The sequence below is a fragment of the Berghia stephanieae genome, chromosome 2, assembly GCF_034508935.2.
Source record: "Berghia stephanieae isolate SIO BIC M18660-M18661 chromosome 2, UCSD_Bste_1.3, whole genome shotgun sequence".
Classification (NCBI taxonomy): Eukaryota; Metazoa; Mollusca; class Gastropoda; order Nudibranchia; family Aeolidiidae; genus Berghia; species Berghia stephanieae.
In genome coordinates this window covers 43,246,096-43,263,595 of record NC_088361.1, presented here as the reverse complement: position 1 = coordinate 43,263,595, position 17,500 = coordinate 43,246,096, and the positions used below count along the sequence as shown (strand labels likewise).

The 17,500-nt window shown below is 37.0% G+C and overlaps 1 protein-coding gene across 2 annotated transcripts in view; it reads right to left on the bottom strand.

Annotated features, from left to right (window-relative positions):
- LOC144964927 (semaphorin-2A-like) overlaps positions 1-17,500 on the bottom strand; it is a 103,526-nt gene that overhangs the window by 23,348 nt on the left and 62,678 nt on the right. For both annotated transcript variants that reach the window (XM_078899723.1, XM_078899724.1), the window contains exon 3: positions 12,547-12,646. In XM_078899723.1, the coding sequence (XP_078755849.1) occupies positions 12,547-12,646 (100 nt within the window). The remainder of the gene's footprint in view (positions 1-12,546; positions 12,647-17,500) is intronic.

Here is a 17,500-nt window from a genome sequence, read left to right as displayed (position 1 = left end):
TCTGTTCGCATCTTTTTTCCCAATTCAGCCAACCTCCAGCATCCTATAACTATTGGTATTGATCCAGTCCCCCCCCCCCCCCCCCCCCCCCCCCCCCCACCAATCTCCCGGTTCATCTCTGTCTCTGTCTTAAAAGTGCCATTTCACGCATCCTCGTTCACTCTCCGGCACTTCGTCCTTCATCCCTCACCCCTTTCACCACACACACAAGTGCGCGCGCGCACACATACACACACAGTTTTATCTTTAATCCCATCAACATCGATGTGTACTTATTTAGGTCTGATAACCAAAACTGACATAGGCTCATTGTTCTAATGGAAATACGGTGCTCTAAAACCGACGAATGTAAATGTTGCTGCTCGAAGCTCGAAGAAATAAATAACAATGTGACATTGAATGTAAGCTTCAATTTAATATACGAAAACAGATAAAATGGACGTGTCGAGTTTCCCCTTTATCAACAAAACAGGATGACTGAAACACTACAGACGAATGGCGTTGTTAACTGTTTTCGTAGACTAAATTGAAGCTTACATTCAATTTGACATTGTTATTTATTTCTAAAACCGACGCAAAAATTGTCCATTACAACAATGTTAAAAAGCCCACATTCACCCTTGCTTAGCATACCTGCTAATGTGCACATGTAGAATCTACTCTTTGAGTCACCAAAAACAAACTGACTCTTGAACAACATCTTCGGAAAAAATCAACAGTCAACTTAAGTGTTTATCACACGCATCCTAAAACTAAAAGGCAAATTATGGAGACTATTCTTGTCTAATATTATGCAGATTCTAAATGTGTTGCCTAATTGTTGCTCATGAAGTGTAAACGCACTCAGTAAACAAACATAATGAAACAAAACAAAACAAAAGAACATTAAAAACCCGACCCTCAACAAAATAAAATAAAACAAAACAAAACAAAACACTCTTCCCCCCCCCCCCCCCCCCCCCCCCACAAACCACCAAAACAAAACTTATTTTAAGAAGAAAACATTTTTTAAATATTGGGATACATTTTAAGAACGAAATTCACCTTGAAAAACGTGGTAACGTGATAGTTAGGAAGTGGAATTGATAGCGCATTAAGTCGTGTGCCATCTGCTTCTGAATTCTGATTACAACATTACAATAATGAATATCATCCAACAATTGGTCTAATCAAACGTATAACAAACATATCTACGGGTGTTTGTGCACGTTTGTGTCTGTGTGTGAGAGAGAGACAGACCGAGAAAGAAAGAAAGAGAGAAACTGGGAGATAGGGGGAGACAGAAAGAAACACACACACACACACAAACACACACACACACACACACACACAGAGAGAGAGATAGATAGATAGATAGATAGATAGATAGAGAGAGAGAGAGAGAGAGAGAGAGAGAGAGAGAGAGAGAGAGAGCATTGTTCAAAGACTAGATAAAATTAAAATTCCATAAACCCTCAACACTTTGGTTGATTTTCCAAGAGTACGGAAACACGTACAACAAGATATGAAGTGAGTAGAAAAGTGCCAGAAGACAATAGAGAATAAAAAATTTTTTCGCGGCGGTGGTGGGGTTTGAACCTGCGACCTTATTGGTACGACAACTCCGCCTGGCAGGTGAGAGCGTGGCTCTACCGTGTGAGCTATCCACGAACACAAAAATATTCGTTTCAAACCCAAAGTCATTTCTAGATCCCTCTCTCACCCACTTCTTGAGATCGCCGATTCGTTCACCACCATCGCGAAGTAATTTTGACCAGCAGTTAAGCTTAATAGCCAATATTCTCATCACAAACATATAACATAGAAACGATTGAGACATTGAGTATGCTCCGGTGTATGGGTGAATTTTTAATTCAGAAAAGTGAGTGGAGCAGGCACTTATGTTGGTAACAACAAGATATGAAGTGAGTAGAAAAGTGCCAGAAGACAATAGAGAATAAAAAATTTTTTCGCGGCGGTGGTGGGGTTTGAACCTGCGACCTTATTGGTACGACAACTCCGCCTGGCAGGTGAGAGCGTGGCTCTACCGTGTGAGCTAACCACGAACACAAAAATATTCTCAATCGTTTCTATGTTATATGTTTGTGATGAGAATATTGGCTATTAAGCTTAACTGCTGGTCAAAATTATTTCGCGATGGTGGTGAACGAATCGGCGATCTCAAGAAGTGGGTGAGAGAGGGATCTAGAAATGACTTTGGGTTTGAAACGAATATTTTTGTGTTCGTGGATAGCTCACACGGTAGAGCCACGCTCTCACCTGCCAGGCGGAGTTGTCGTACCAATAAGGTCGCAGGTTCAAACCCCACCACCGCCGCGAAAAAATTTTTTATTCTCTATTGTCTTCTGGCACTTTTCTACTCACTTCATATCTTGTTGTTACCAACATAAGTGCCTGCTCCACTCACTTTTCTGAATTAAAAATTCACCCCATACACCGGAGCATACTCAATGTCTCAATCGTTTCTATGTTATATGTTTGTGATGAGAATATTGGCTATTAAGCTTAACTGCTGGTCAAAATTACTTCGCGATGGTGGTGAACGAATCGGCGATCTCAAGAATGGGTGAGAGAGGGATCTAGAAATGACTTTGGGGTTTGAAACGAATATTTTTGTGTTCGTGGATAGCTCACACGGTAGAGCCACGCTCTCACCTGCCAGGCGGAGTTGTCGTACCAATAAGGTCGCAGGTTCAAACCCCACCACCGCCGCGAAAAATTTTTTTATTCTCTATTGTCTTCTGGCACTTTTCTACTCACTTCATATCTTGTTGTTACCAACATAAGTGCCTGCTCCACTCACTTTTCTGAATTAAAAATTCACCCCATACACCGGAGCATACTCAATGTCTCAATCGTTTCTATGTTATATGTTTGTGATGAGAATATTGGCTATTAAGCTTAACTGCTGGTCAAAATTACTTCGCGATGGTGGTGAACGAATCGGCGATCTCAAGAAGTGGGTGAGAGAGGGATCTAGAAATGACTTTGGGTTTGAAACGAATATTTTTGTGTTCGTGGATAGCTCACACGGTAGAGCCACGCTCTCACCTGCCAGGCGGAGTTGTCGTACCAATAAGGTCGCAGGTTCAAACCCCACCACCGCCGCGAAAAAAATTTTTATTCTCTATTGTCTTCTGGCACTTTTCTACTCACTTCATATCTTGTTGTTACCAACATAAGTGCCTGCTCCACTCACTTTTCTGAATTGGAAACACGTACAAGCGACGTCATGACGGAATTTATTGAAAAATTTAAAAAAAAAAAAAAAAAAGGGGGGGGGGGGAGAGAAATCACTTCATCATCCTCATAACCACCCTAACTCCTAGGCCATTTGCCCTGATGCTACAGACTAGTCCGCTATTACTTTAAAGACTATGCGACTCGTCTAAATAACAGACAGAAGACGCCTAGTGACACCAATCAATCTCCGTCTCGTCTGCTATCGGTGGATCTATCAGCGGGTCTATCTTGTCTGTTTCCTCCGCATTGATCTCGTTGATGGCCATCACCCCGTAGATGTAGCATAGCAGAGCAAGCAACACAAAGAATAATGAGTCTGTGGATATCTGTATATCCCAGACCTGCCTAATCGAACATTTTATAATTCGTAATATTTTAGGAGACAAATAATGTAGTTGCTACAGTTAACATTAAAAATCAACGGTTTACTCTCACAATGATAACATAACACGCCAAAATCCTTTAAATAATGTACTATAGCATCAACTTCCATTTTGCCATACGTTTTAATGACTTAGAAATGCTCATCAAGTTCTGAAAATGGAGCCGAAATCTCGTAATTTTACGATTTTTTCGTCGTATAGGGCAGGTCTGGTCTATCCCCATTATATGGCTCTAATATCCCAACTGGCAATTGAGGCTCTTCCTTGCATTGTGTCCCCCCTTCAACTATACAGGCTTCAACACCTCGCCATGCCCTGCTATTTGCGATGTAACGCTCTTGTAATGGTCTTCTATAACGGATCATTTGTCAAAGCCATCTTTAAGCGTGAAAAGGAGGAAATGGTAACTTCGCACCTTCAGCAGCGGTGTTGTTGAGACTGTCCATTGAACGATGACAATGGCCATGACGCCCTATTAACAAATTGATTTTAGGTGTGATCTAACTTTCTGATCTCGTATGGATTACAATGAATGGCCATTCCTACACAGTTCCGTGTAATTAATTCAAATTATATTCAATTATAGTCAGATGACCTTAATGACAAGGCTGGACGATTTCGAAAGGACCCACGCACACTGAGTTTAACACTCACTATCCTCATCTTATATTTTTGCTGCAAATAATGATAACGATAATGATGATGATGAGATGATGATGATGATGATGATGATGATGATGATGATGATGATGATGATGATACAAGACAGAGGCAGATGGAGATCTACAACACAAGAATACGAGGAACGGCCGAAGCTGCGAGGTCAAATGACATCGAAAGCGGAAGACTTTCATAAAAGTCCGTCAATTTAGGACGTTTACAGGATAGACTCAATGTCTGATCAAGGCAACAACTGATACCCGAACCTTGTCTAAAATTGGTGTTAACCAGCTAATAGCACTATCTGGATAAACTCGTATATCAAAATTTGGCCAGAAAACTCGTCCTTCAAATGTTGATCGATTTAAATGACCCTCGTATGAGAAAAAAAAAAAAAAAGAATTCTAAAACCCTCACGAAGTCCCAGGTTTTAGAGTTTTTGCCTATACGAGTTTTCTGGCCAAATTTTTAAAAATACGTCTCTTTTCAAAGTACGACAGTTAAATTGGTTAAGACAAAAATATAAAATGTCACGTAACTCAGCGACACTGTGGGTACAAAATCTTATATTACAACGAACGGGTTTCTTTTTTTTTTTTTTTTTCAACAGGTCCACCCGCCCTGGTTCGCCATAGGTTTGTATCGTTTTGCCGCCCAGGAATGCTAATGTCGTTTTTCGCATTATCCGTCTATTTCAACAAAGATACGCTTAATACCAGAACAAATTTTGGCACTTTAATTGAGGACAGTATGTACTTCACTCAGTGTTATGTCAACACTCGAAATTTAATCACCCTTTTCGTGACAAATCCAACGAAAAGAAGAAAAGCCAAAGAAACGGGTCGCGCTTTTATCATGCACTCCAAATTACACAAAAGTGCTCTTATTTGAAATGTTTCAAGAGAGACGATGTCTAAGTTAGGGGGCAAGCAGCAGAAGGCGAGAAAAACAAAACCCAACTGCAACCAGGTAAGACTGGCAGCCAAAAGGAAATAGAAATAGATATTTCTGTTATCAAGACTCAACCAAAAAGTGATCAGGTTTTCCAGTGTATCCAACACCTGAGGTAATAAATATCTTGTCTACCACGTTTAGACCTTTAGTTTAAGAAAGATCGAAATCGAAAATTTGATTGTCTCGTAGCCTTGGATCGGGTAGAGAAAATATGATTTCCAGCTAATTTGTACGGCAAATTGTACCTGCTATGTTTTATCAGTCTACAATTTAAATCCACTTGAGCCGGCAGTCGCAGAGCCTTTCGACGGTTATTATCCTTGTGATTGGTTTACAGAGATATCGTTGTTACACAATTTACGGGAGATAGATGTAAAGAAGCTTCAAGAGCTGATGATGATTGCAATTGATAGACACACTTCAGATATAATTTTATAGGTTTATTACGTTTTGCTTCATTTTTTTTTCTTTTCTTTTCTTTCCCTTTTTTCTGTTTCCTTTTCCGATTGAAGCAAACTCACAAGATTTTTTTTTGTGTAGACATTAAAGAACGGAGAACATCTACAATAACGTTTCGGGTTATCCATTTGTTATCTGATCATTCGGTTAAAAGGCCGATGATTTTCATAAGGAAGATTGATCGTTGAGACAGTCGCTGTCGAAATCATCATCATCATCATCATCATCATCATCATCAAAACTACAATCAGTATCTTCGTCGTGACTTCGATGAATGAACGATGCAGTGCCTCATCTTGTCAAAATGGACAATGTGTGTGTTTAATTGTCAGTGAGTAGGTACTTTTTATTCTTCATGCTGGCTAGAACTTTTTTCACATATCATGTGATCAGAATGTATAAAATTCAAAACATGATCAGATTTATAATGATTTTCTACTCTGGATACACTTTTATGCTTGTCGGAGAAGTACATCATACGGGCGTCCGCCATTGTTCCGATAGTTTAGAACCAGCTACTACGTTACTATACGTCGTCATTACCAGGGAAGTGACGTCACGACTGTTGAAGCCTATTGTACAGTCTTAAGTATGCGACAGACAGGTATGTTTTACACGGCATTACAGGGGGTTAAATCAATCCAGTGCCGATGGCAAAGCCTGGGCTCTGTGCCCATCTTACAACCAATCTTCATACCTGGAGTGAGTGGTTAAATTCCGAGTATCGACCTACAGCATGGCAGCACAACACGCGCGTTCATGTTCTCCGACTGTTCACAAGGATCGAGAGCAAGGGAAGTTTCGTTTGAAATGTTGTCATTGTTTAGAAATGTCAAGCTCTCTTCCACTCGGTCGATAAGCTCTTAATCTTGCTACATGAAGAAACAACGCTGATTGTTTTCGTATTTATATTTTCCTTTCCTTCTTCCCTTTCGCTTTTTTGTTTCTTTTCTTTGTTTCATTTACAAAAGACTCCATCCGTCTGGACTCTTTATTTTACGTGTTTTTTTTTGTTTTTTTTTTTTAATAGATAGATTCTTTGTTTCTTGTAACAATTGTTTTCAAGCGATGTTGTGCTAATCATAAATCAATATTTGAGGGAAACGGGCTTCTCGTTGTAAGAACATGGATTATAATGATAGAAAAAGAAGGCAAATGACAATATTATATTATAACAACATTTCATTTTCCTTTTAAAATTATCTGCAATGAAAAACAAAACGAAACAAAAACAAAAAACAACCAACAAAAATACAAAACAAAAAACAAACAAACAAAATAGCCCCCCCCCCCCAAAAAAAAACAAACAAACAAACAAACAAACAAACAAACAAACAAACAAAAACAACAAAACAAATAAACGAAGAAAAAACAAACAAACAAAAACAACAAAACAATCGCGATTCTTTTAAGATTAGAGTTGTCAGCAAAAAAATGCACAGAAATTTCTTTCTCATAAAATGTACCTTAGAAAATTGTATAGATATACAGGATTTTTGGGTTGTTTTTTTTTTTTCCCATATCCTTAACACTTCTGGCGTTCCCAGGATTTCGGAAAAATCATGGTAGGATTTCATCTTCTGAAACGAAAGCCCCCGACAAGCCACATAAACACTGTAGTACGGAGTCCTTCAGAGCCATTAGGCCCACGGAGCCGGAGTTTATCTCGATTTCTAAGGCGTGAAACGGGCGATGACAATTGCTTACATCCTTTTGATGGGACGCTAGCGTTATCTAACAGAACCAGCTACCCAATCAGAGGGTCAGAAAAAAATTAAACCTGGACTGCACCTGGGATCGATCACAGTTCCTTTACGTGAGAAGCGAGTGCTCTACCAACTAAGCTATCGGAGACACCCCCCCCCCCCCCCCCACACACTTCCAACCATAATATTAGCCTTTCATAATAATTTAGTTTCCAACATTAACGGCACAAGAAATGAGGTCAGTCTTTCCGTGCCTTATCAAATCTAGGCCTTCCAGAACGAAAACACCGCAGTGAGAATCAAAGTGCCGCTGCTGCACTACCAACAATGTTTTTGGATGATTTACCGAGACAGGCCACAACCCACTGTGGGGAAAAACAAGGCATTAACCCCTAAGGTTCTTATGATGAAAGAAATTCTAGACATTTTCAAGACTTCTTGAGGACTACAGTCGCGCAATTTGAGGCTTATTACTATGCACTAACAATACTGGCTGTAAATTTGTACCGTGTGTGAGCTATTAGGTAGGTTATAGGTTATTTGTTTGTCGCGTTGAGAGAGAGAGAGAGAGAGAGAGAGAGAGAGAGAGATAAATAGAGAGACACACACACAGAGAGAGAGAGAGAGAGAGAGAGAGAGAGAGAGAGAGAGAGAGAGAGAGAAATAAACAAATATCTTATTTGAAACAATCACCTCTTTTTGGTTTTTAATACTGTCATTTTCAATCAAAAAGTCCCACAAGGTTGTTGATATTTGAGCTTTCAAATACTCTGCATTCAAATTTCATAAAAACATTAAATCATAAAGGCATTTTAAAGTACGGAATTTTACTCACTCGTAGATTGAAGTATATTAAAGCGCAGAGTCAATGGTTAGTGTCTATATATTATATACGCTCTTTAAATAAGAAATTATGGCTTAAACTTGTAAAGAAGTGCGGCTATGTGGTCTTGTGGTATGACACTCACTTTCGGGTCGGAAGGTCCTGGGTTCGAGCCTCGCTCGGCGCATAGTTGAGTCCTTGGAAAAGGCTCTTTACTCACATCCTCTCACCGTATACATGTGTAAAATGAGTACCTGGCTGTTAACAGCGTTGTCTCTGTCCGACAAAAAAAAATGTAGTATCGCCTAACAGGCGTCATGTCCCGTCCTAAATGTTAAGTGTTGCTGTTGGCCAGAGTCCCCTTGTAAAGCGTTTTGAGCACGTTTAGTGGATATTGCGCTTATTAAAAGCTCATTTTTTTTAAAGGTGAGAAGATTAAATACCATTATTCAACAAAATTATTGGTGTAACGAAATTTACAACATCCTTTTGAAATATTTGGAACCGAGTTGTATGATAATGGAGTTTCTTAAAGTATTCAAGTCATTTCTTCGATGAGAGAATAAAAACACAGACAATAATAGACATGACCTGAGCTCAGCACCATGCACAGAAATATTATGAAAGTCAATTAAGTGCTAAGATGATTTGATGAGAACTGAACATAACCCAAAACCTATAATTTCAACGAAAATAAAACATCAATAGAGCTCATAAAATTGTTTTAATCCTGTGCTAATGCATGATCAATAACTAACAATTCATATTTCTGGAATTAAAAAAACCAAAACAAAATCAACTCACATAGTCAAGTTTGACAGATGGCAGGTTAAAGAGGAGTTGAGTTGTTGAAAAGGGTAACATTCCTTTAGTAAGAGGGACATAAAAGGTTTCCCGTATTTTACATAAGTATTTTACAAGCAGAGAAATCAAGTTCGTCTTAACAAGTCTAAATATTTATTGTGTATAAGATGTTATGGTTACCATCAACGATGACATTATTTCATAGTGATAGAATGTAGAGTAGTGAAGTAAAGTCAGTGATTTAAAAAACGAAGTAGATTTTTTTTTAAAGCAAAGAAAAAAAAAAAAGGGGGGGGGGGGGGGGGATAAGAAATGCATTCTAGTCACAGTGTAAAATCCAAAGGATCATAAAATTATGGAAGTCTGATTATTCGATACATCTATATTATGCGTACTAATAATATGTCCATAACATACACAGGTACCCAAATTCCCTTCGGTGGTGGCAAATTTCGAGTAATTTGACTCCAAATGTTGCAGATTATGGGGTGGGGTTGGGATGTGAATAAAATTAATACGCATTGGGAAGCTCATCGAGCATGCATAGTAAAATCGTGGAAATGCGCTTTATAAATGTCCATTTTTATTTTTATTGATTTGTATCGTTTTCGGAATACTTTGGAATCTGTTTTGTTTGCATAGAAACTAGAATGTAATATGTTCGGATTTGATCAACGTTAAATAAATATAACGTCATTGATTTGGACTCCGGTTTTAGTTGACGATTCCACGTCATTAACAATAATATGAAGCAATTCCACTTCACATTGTAAACATTTGAAAATTCCAGTCGCCCACTGATAGATCATTCCACAAGCAAACGGACCTACGTCAAAAACGCACGGAAAGTTGTATGTTCCTTATAGCTCTTCTGTTCACCCGGCTGCGACTGAGAAGCTGGATCTAACTTAGATCTGACGGATCTAGCATCAGACCTGCCACTTCACGAAAAAGGAAATCAGTATGACATTGTAAAAAAATCAGTATCTGGGGAAAAAAAATCAGTATGAGACGTAAAATTATCCAATGGTTGGCCACAACCAGAAACCAGAGTGTAGAGGTCAAATTAATAATTATGTCAATTTTAATAATGCACCTCTTGTATTAATTTGAAAACTGCGGTTCCTTTAAAAAGTTATGCTGTACAAAACTTACATGGAATCTGGTATTACAGAAGTTTAGATTTAGTGACATTTCACATTATTATATTCAAAGTAGAAATCGGTACGATCGGCAAGTAAATCGGGAAATCGGTAAATACGAAAAAAAGGTCTTGCAAATCGGTATGATACCGATTAATCGGTATGAACGGCAGGTCTGTAGCATCCAACTTAAAGAGCATCAAGTTTCACATTGTTAAAAAAAAAACACTTTTCAGGACTTAGAAATAATTTTCCTGTCGCCAATAAATACTAAGCTTAACGACTCCGGAATTGCCCCCCCCCCCCCCCCCCCCCCCCCCCCCCCCACCATCCCACCACAGCCCTCTCCCTCTTTTCTTTCTTTTTAAATTCAATAAGGCGTGTTGAGCCCACTTTTGATGTATATCTGTGTATATACTCAAAGGATCATCACCGTATCTTCCCTGTCATTTTTGCTTATGTCTGACAATATGAAAAATGGCGTCTACCTCATTATAAACCATTACATAATCCAGACCTAGTTAGAATACATTATAATATTGCCGTGCTCTGAAAAAAAAAAAAAAACAACAACAAAAACATCAAAATGTTTGGCCAGAAAATTCGTCTTTAACCAGTAAGTTAACTGCCATACTCTGGAGAGACATGTATTAAAACATTTGGCCAGAAAACTCGTCCTTCATGTCAAATATCGATCGATCTAAATAACTCAAATCTTAGCAAAACCCCTCAAACCTGGGACTTCGCGAAGTCTCGGGTTTGGTTTAAGAGTTGTTGACAAGTTGAGGGTCATTTTAATCAATCGATATCTTGAAGGACAATTTTTGTTACAAAAATTTTAAACATACGTCTTTCCAGAGCACGGCAGTTACTGATTAAAGACGAATTTTCTGGCCAAAATTGCAAATACCGGCTGTTTTCTTTTTCAGAGTACGGCATAATAATTCTACAACTAATTATTTCCGAGTTCGCTGGGTTCAATCAATTATGCTCCGACCGCTAAAACAAGAGAAAAATCCCGCTTCATTTCTAATTTGATCCACGTGCTAATAGGCAAAGGTCTCCGTTCCGATACATATCGTAGTTCACGCCTTTCCGCTGCAGCTAAAAAAATCATCTCTCTCGGCTAGACAGGACGGCGCTACGTTGTAGGTAGTGTCCCCCCTACACATTGTTCAACCTGTCACGCTTCCCTCAAAGGCATTCTTTTCTTGCTCTGATCAAAATCAGATTATTTCTCACCACGTCCATAATACACACTGCTTTGCATTCTTTCTGCATTCGGACACTTCTAAATAAAAATGTCATATATATATACCCCCCCCCCCCCCCCCAACAAAACACCAAGAAATATCCGATTCATAACATGGACAAAACATGAAAGAATATAAATGTATATTTAAAAAATAAAATGAAGTATGCTAGAAGGCTTTGGAGATTTGAAATGTTTTGTCTAAAAGCTGTGACTACAGAAAGGAAAAAAGAAATGGGGGGGGGGGGGGGGGGGGGGGGGTGAGAGGAGGCGGAGGGGGAAAAGCGGCTTATTTAAATTCAAACGCCAGTGTCTCGAAATGTTTGATAACAATACACTTCCTTTGATGATACGCGGACATGAAACGATTAGAGCGGATTATTATAACCTTAGTTACCGCCCCTTCTAATGCTGAAAATTGAAAAAAAGTCTTTCCTAGACGAATTTTGGAAATGCGCGTTCAGGCCATGAAACAGATTTTTTTTAAAAACCAAAAAAAAAAAAAAAAAAAAAAAACAAAAAAAAACCCCAAACAAACAAACAAACGAAACAACAACAACAAACAAACAAAAATAAAACCAAACTTCGGTGGTATGAATTGACAGACTGAATTTTGAATTTTGTGGCCAAAGCAAATCGATCGTGGTTTGAAGAAACAAACAAAAGAAATAAAAATAATTTCTTGAAATTTTGCGCTCGAAGCTTTGCTAAAAATAAAGAAGTTCCGTCAATATTAAAACCTTTGATAAATGGTATTTTATTATTTTCTCAATCTCAAAAGGATGGAAATTATGATGAGTTAATCTCTCTCTCTCTCTCTCTCTCTCTCTCTCTCTCTCTCTCTCTCTCTCTCTCTCTCTCTCTCTCTCTTTCTCTCTCTCTCTCTCTCTCTCGCCATCTCTCTCATTCCGCCCCACTCCTTCCATGTCCTTTTTCCAAGCCCATTCTACGTAGCACCCATGGAGGAAATCAAATGTAGCACCCGATAATATTCTATTATTCTCCGTACACTGTTCATTCTTTGATTATCCATCAAAACTACGGCACGAGTAAAGAGGAGGTACAGCTCGTTTGTCTTTAAGTAATGAACAAAAATTATTTTAAAAAAATGAGTACTCACATAGCACCGACAAAAAGGTAGTTCGACTTGAGATCGACCTTGAGGTACCGGTAATAACTGGGGTGTTTTGTTGAATCTTGAAACAGCTTCAGGTCTAGTTCTGTGGATGACAAAAAAAAAAAAAGACAAAATATTGTAATGAGACGTTTTCCACTAATCTCCTTCTAATGAATCAGCGCCAAGTTATCATATACGTATATTTGTAAGTGTTTGTGTTTGTTTGTGCGCGCGCGCGCGCGCGCGTGTGTGTGTGTGTGTGTGTGTGTGTGTGTGTGTTGAAATTTTGAGGCGCTTGCACCAATTTATAAAATGGCAGTATTGAATAGGATAATACGGTCAAAATATAATAGCAGAGATGCCTGCTTGAAATGTCAAAAAATCGTTGTTTCCACGGGAAAAAATGAAAGCGTCCAAACTCTCCTTTTCAACACGATTTATTGAATCAAAAACTTTTAAAAATCATAATTTGGCCGATTTCGGGTCTATGGTTGTCTATATTACCTACCGATTAAGTGTGTAAGTAGCGTGTCTGCTATAAATGAGCTTAAGCAGATCCAGGACTAATCAAAATTTGAAAGGTCTGATTCTAGAACAAGGACAAAAGTCGCATGGAAAGAACTTAACCAGTATAAAGAAAAAATATAAAAGCAAAGGTAAGCCATAATATCGTCCTGGCTAATATCAAATGAGTCAAGCATAGTTAAAATCACCTTTCTGCTCAAATTCTGTCCTTCATCGCGAATTCAATCTCAATCGATTGCAATACTTGCGATGTGTTTGATTGTATAAAATGACTACATAGGACGTGGCTTTATGTCTATATTATTATGTCGTCCCTGCTCAGTTTTCCCAAGTAAGCACTGGTCAAAATAAAGTAAGTCATAAACAAAAAGAACAAAAAGATAAATACATGAATGAATGGATGAACGAATGAATGAAAGGATGGATGGATGGATGGATGAACGAATGGTTGAATGGATGAATGAAAGGATGGACGAAAAGATACATAAATAACGAATAATTTATTAAAGCTAAAACGTTTTGAGAGTCTTTCACTCGATAGAACAAAATCTAATTAGGAATGTCTCTTGCTAGCTCTAATTGCTTTCAACAGCACTAAATTGTGTGATGAAATTAATTGTTGATCGAGAAGTTTGTTTGCTTGTTGCTTTAGGTCTCTTCCAACACAATTGAGGTTATATGAGAGACCGCTGAAACAAAAAAAAACAAGCAATCTAACACTAACAAAAATAGTACAAATGTAAATCAAAATCATAACCTAAAGATATCATAAGCTAAATTATAAATAACCAAGAACAAACAGGCAGAAGATTTACAGAAAAAAAAAATTCTCCTGTCAAAAAAACAATCACAAACCAAAGAAGCAGGATAGGCTAGTAAAAAGAAGAAGAAACGACATCACTATCGGATCGTACACCCATGCGAACATCATAGGTATACGATTCAAGGGTGATGCTCCCATCCAACCACCCGCTTGATCGAGAAGTATTTTCTTTTGAAAACAATCTCATGCTTGTTTATAATAGTCATAAAATCACATATCTAACCCTGTGTTTTTAACTATGGAGAGAATAGCTTCTCGAAGTGAAGAAAAAAGTCCATTTAATTTGTTCACACTCTGAGAATCTATTCCAGCTATATTATCATGTACAACAAATGCTGTAAAATGGACCTTCCCACGGTTATTCAAATATTCAAAGATTTATTATTTTCCTCGTGATGCCAATTTCTTATTGTGTTAAAACGTTACGAAACGGACTTAGTCCCGGCCTCAAGATTGCCTGTAAAGAAATCAAATCGATCGGTTTCCAAACAACAGCAGTATGTACAAAATAGGTAGGAATCGTTAGTAGACAATGTAAATAACACAAAAATGGTTAAAGGTTATAAAAGTAAACTTGCACATTGCCACGGGAGTTGAAAGGGAGTTTGAAATGATTACTAATATTTACGCTCAATTTTACCCCTGTGTTAATGTACGGCTTACTTTGCTTAACATTCCTCGTTTTCTAAAAATTATATGCCGACCAATGGTTTGTACGCCAAACTATTTTTTCATTCCTTGCATATCTTTGACACTTGTAGAGCTTCGTTTTATAATACTCCTCCATTAATTGTTCACTAGTTAATTTAAAGTAACAACATTTTCAGCTTAAAATGATTGTTCAAAAATAAAAATCAAGCAATTGGGATGTGGAATGCCAACGTATATAAAATGTCTAAATTGGACGGTATTCATAAAAATAGACTATCCATTGATTTTTCTAAACTCGTATGTTTACTTTATTTCATCTATTCGAATAATGTAGAAGCTAATTCTGTTCACTTAATATGTATCATCAGTGTTTTAGTTGTTATACACCATTAGTGCCTATGTTAATCAATACCTTATTTGCTTAAACTAATAATACCTTAGTAATCATACTATTATACCATCAAATCCTTGGTTTCTAATATCATTGTAGAAGATGTTTCTTCACGTGGGCGATACAATGTTGTGGGTGCCTATGATGTTAACTACCATTACTTGAAGCTAGGATAAAGGATCCAATGGCGCTTCCAACTCTATAATTTGTAAATACGTGAGTCTGGAGAAAAGCAGGAGATGAATAGATTGTGTTCAAAGGAAAATAGGAGACTCATTGTAACGCCCTCCAACCTCTAGTGCTGCCGGAGAGCTATGCAAAGATCTACGTCCTCTTGCAAAACGTTACAACACTCGGTGTGAGGATCCTTGAGTCGACTGAAGGCCTTGTCATCGGTGAACTGTACAAAACAGGGATTTTATATCATCAGCCACGGGACGACAAGACGAGAGTGTATGTAGTTCTTTTTCTCAAGGATGAAAGACAGACACTTGAAAATCAAATCAAACAGGATGGATATAATATGCGCCCTATTAATGCGAGGAAATGTTAAAAATAAAATATCGCACAAAACGCTATCACAAGGAAAAGAAATGCTTGAGAATTTCATTTACTTATTTGGTAATTTATTTTATATGATTTTATATTTATTTAATCATCTTTAAAAAAATGTATCCATCTATTGACCTATTTTTCTTTTACTAAATAATGGAAAGTTTGTAGAATTGGATGGATGAATAAATTGATGGACAGAATGACTGGATGAATGAATGTACGAATAAATAAATGCTTCGATCAAAAAAGTTGTATACATTTAATCAGATTTTTTTCCTATTAATTTATCTATCTATTAACCCATTTTCTTATAAAATAAATAATGGAGCGTTTTATATAATTGGAGGGGTGAATGAATCGATGGAGAATGACCGAATGAATGAATATATGAATAAATGCTTAGATTAAAAAAATAACATTAATATATAGATAAATGAATGAATGAATGAATACCCGGTAGTATTGAAATAAAGAATAAATGGCGATAACAAGATAGTCTTATAATTTGTTTAATGAAATGAATATACCATGAATAGACATTGCAGGGAAGAAGATAAACAGATCATAATCAATTCCCAAACATGATCAAAATAGAACGAGGGGATGCTTGAGGGTAAATTTCCGTTTATAAAACAACAGTATAGGTATAAATATAATGAGTAAGATCTAAAGAAAGTCAGAAGGATCACATTATAAAGAGAAGCTCAGTTATAAGAGAATTTGGCTACAAGTAAATTGCTTTTTCCCCCCAAACCCTGTTTACCTCTGTAGATGATGGAATTGACAGAAAAAAAACACACACAAAAAAATAATAATTTAAAAATTAAAGTTTTAAGTGGCATGAAAATAAAAATATTAATGTCTACTACTGCGTTTATTATTATTACCCTATTCAAGACGGTTGCGTTCTCTGAGTGTTACTTGTAAACACCATCTGTTTTATGCGCGAACTCATGCACATAATATTTTAATCCAATATAATATAATATTATCTTATACTGGAGTTTGTAAAGTTAATGCGTGCTAATTCCATACAATATTCGCAAGCTTTACACCCCAGTCCATACCAGTAACACTGACAGGGAAAATGGCACGCATGTTGTGAGTTGTCTTTAACTGAGCGTTTCATCGGGGGCGAAATGGCCGAGTGGTAAAGGCATTGCACTGTGACCCGGAAGGTCCTGGGTTAGAGCCTCGCTTCGGGCACTTTCGTTTTCTTTTCCTTGGGAAAGATTATTAACCCCCAATTTTCTCACTTGGACAACATGGGTGATTCCTGTTGGCATCAGACATCTCGTTTGATGAATTATCTATTATCCTGCGTGGAATGCCTAGGCGATATCTTATGATGTCGTGGCGGAAGGAAAAAGAAACAGCAGACCGCAATTGCAAGGTCTATTTTCACGCGGTGAACGTTAAGACCATGGTAGGCAATCTCTACAGCCCATACCATTAATTAACAGCATTCAAGAAGTAAATATAAAATATAAGCACGATAAACATACCTAAATTAAATGATAAGAATACTTGATGAACACGTAACTGTTCTGTCGATTACCTCCTAAAGTCTGTTTTGATAGGATAATAATGATGATAATAATAATAATAATAATAATAATAATAATAATAATAATAATAATAATAATAATAATAATAATAATAATAATAATAATAATAATAATAATAATAATAATAATAATAATAATTTTAAAAAAACAACACAAGTGCTTGTTGAGAAATGTTAAATATTTGTCTTAACCAAATCTCACAACAAATCTTGTCAGATTATGACATTTTCCCACATAGAATTTTCACATTTTGTCGCTTTTCAACGCGAGTAACACAAATATTATTAAATGCTTGTTTGCTATTTATGAACAAATATAAACAGCTATACTATTTTCACGAATGGAAATCTTTTGTTAAATCTAGGATACCTGAATCATGAAAGTATTTGCAGCGATAAAGATGAATAAACAAATTTTTAAAATATAAATGGATAATGAAAGGTT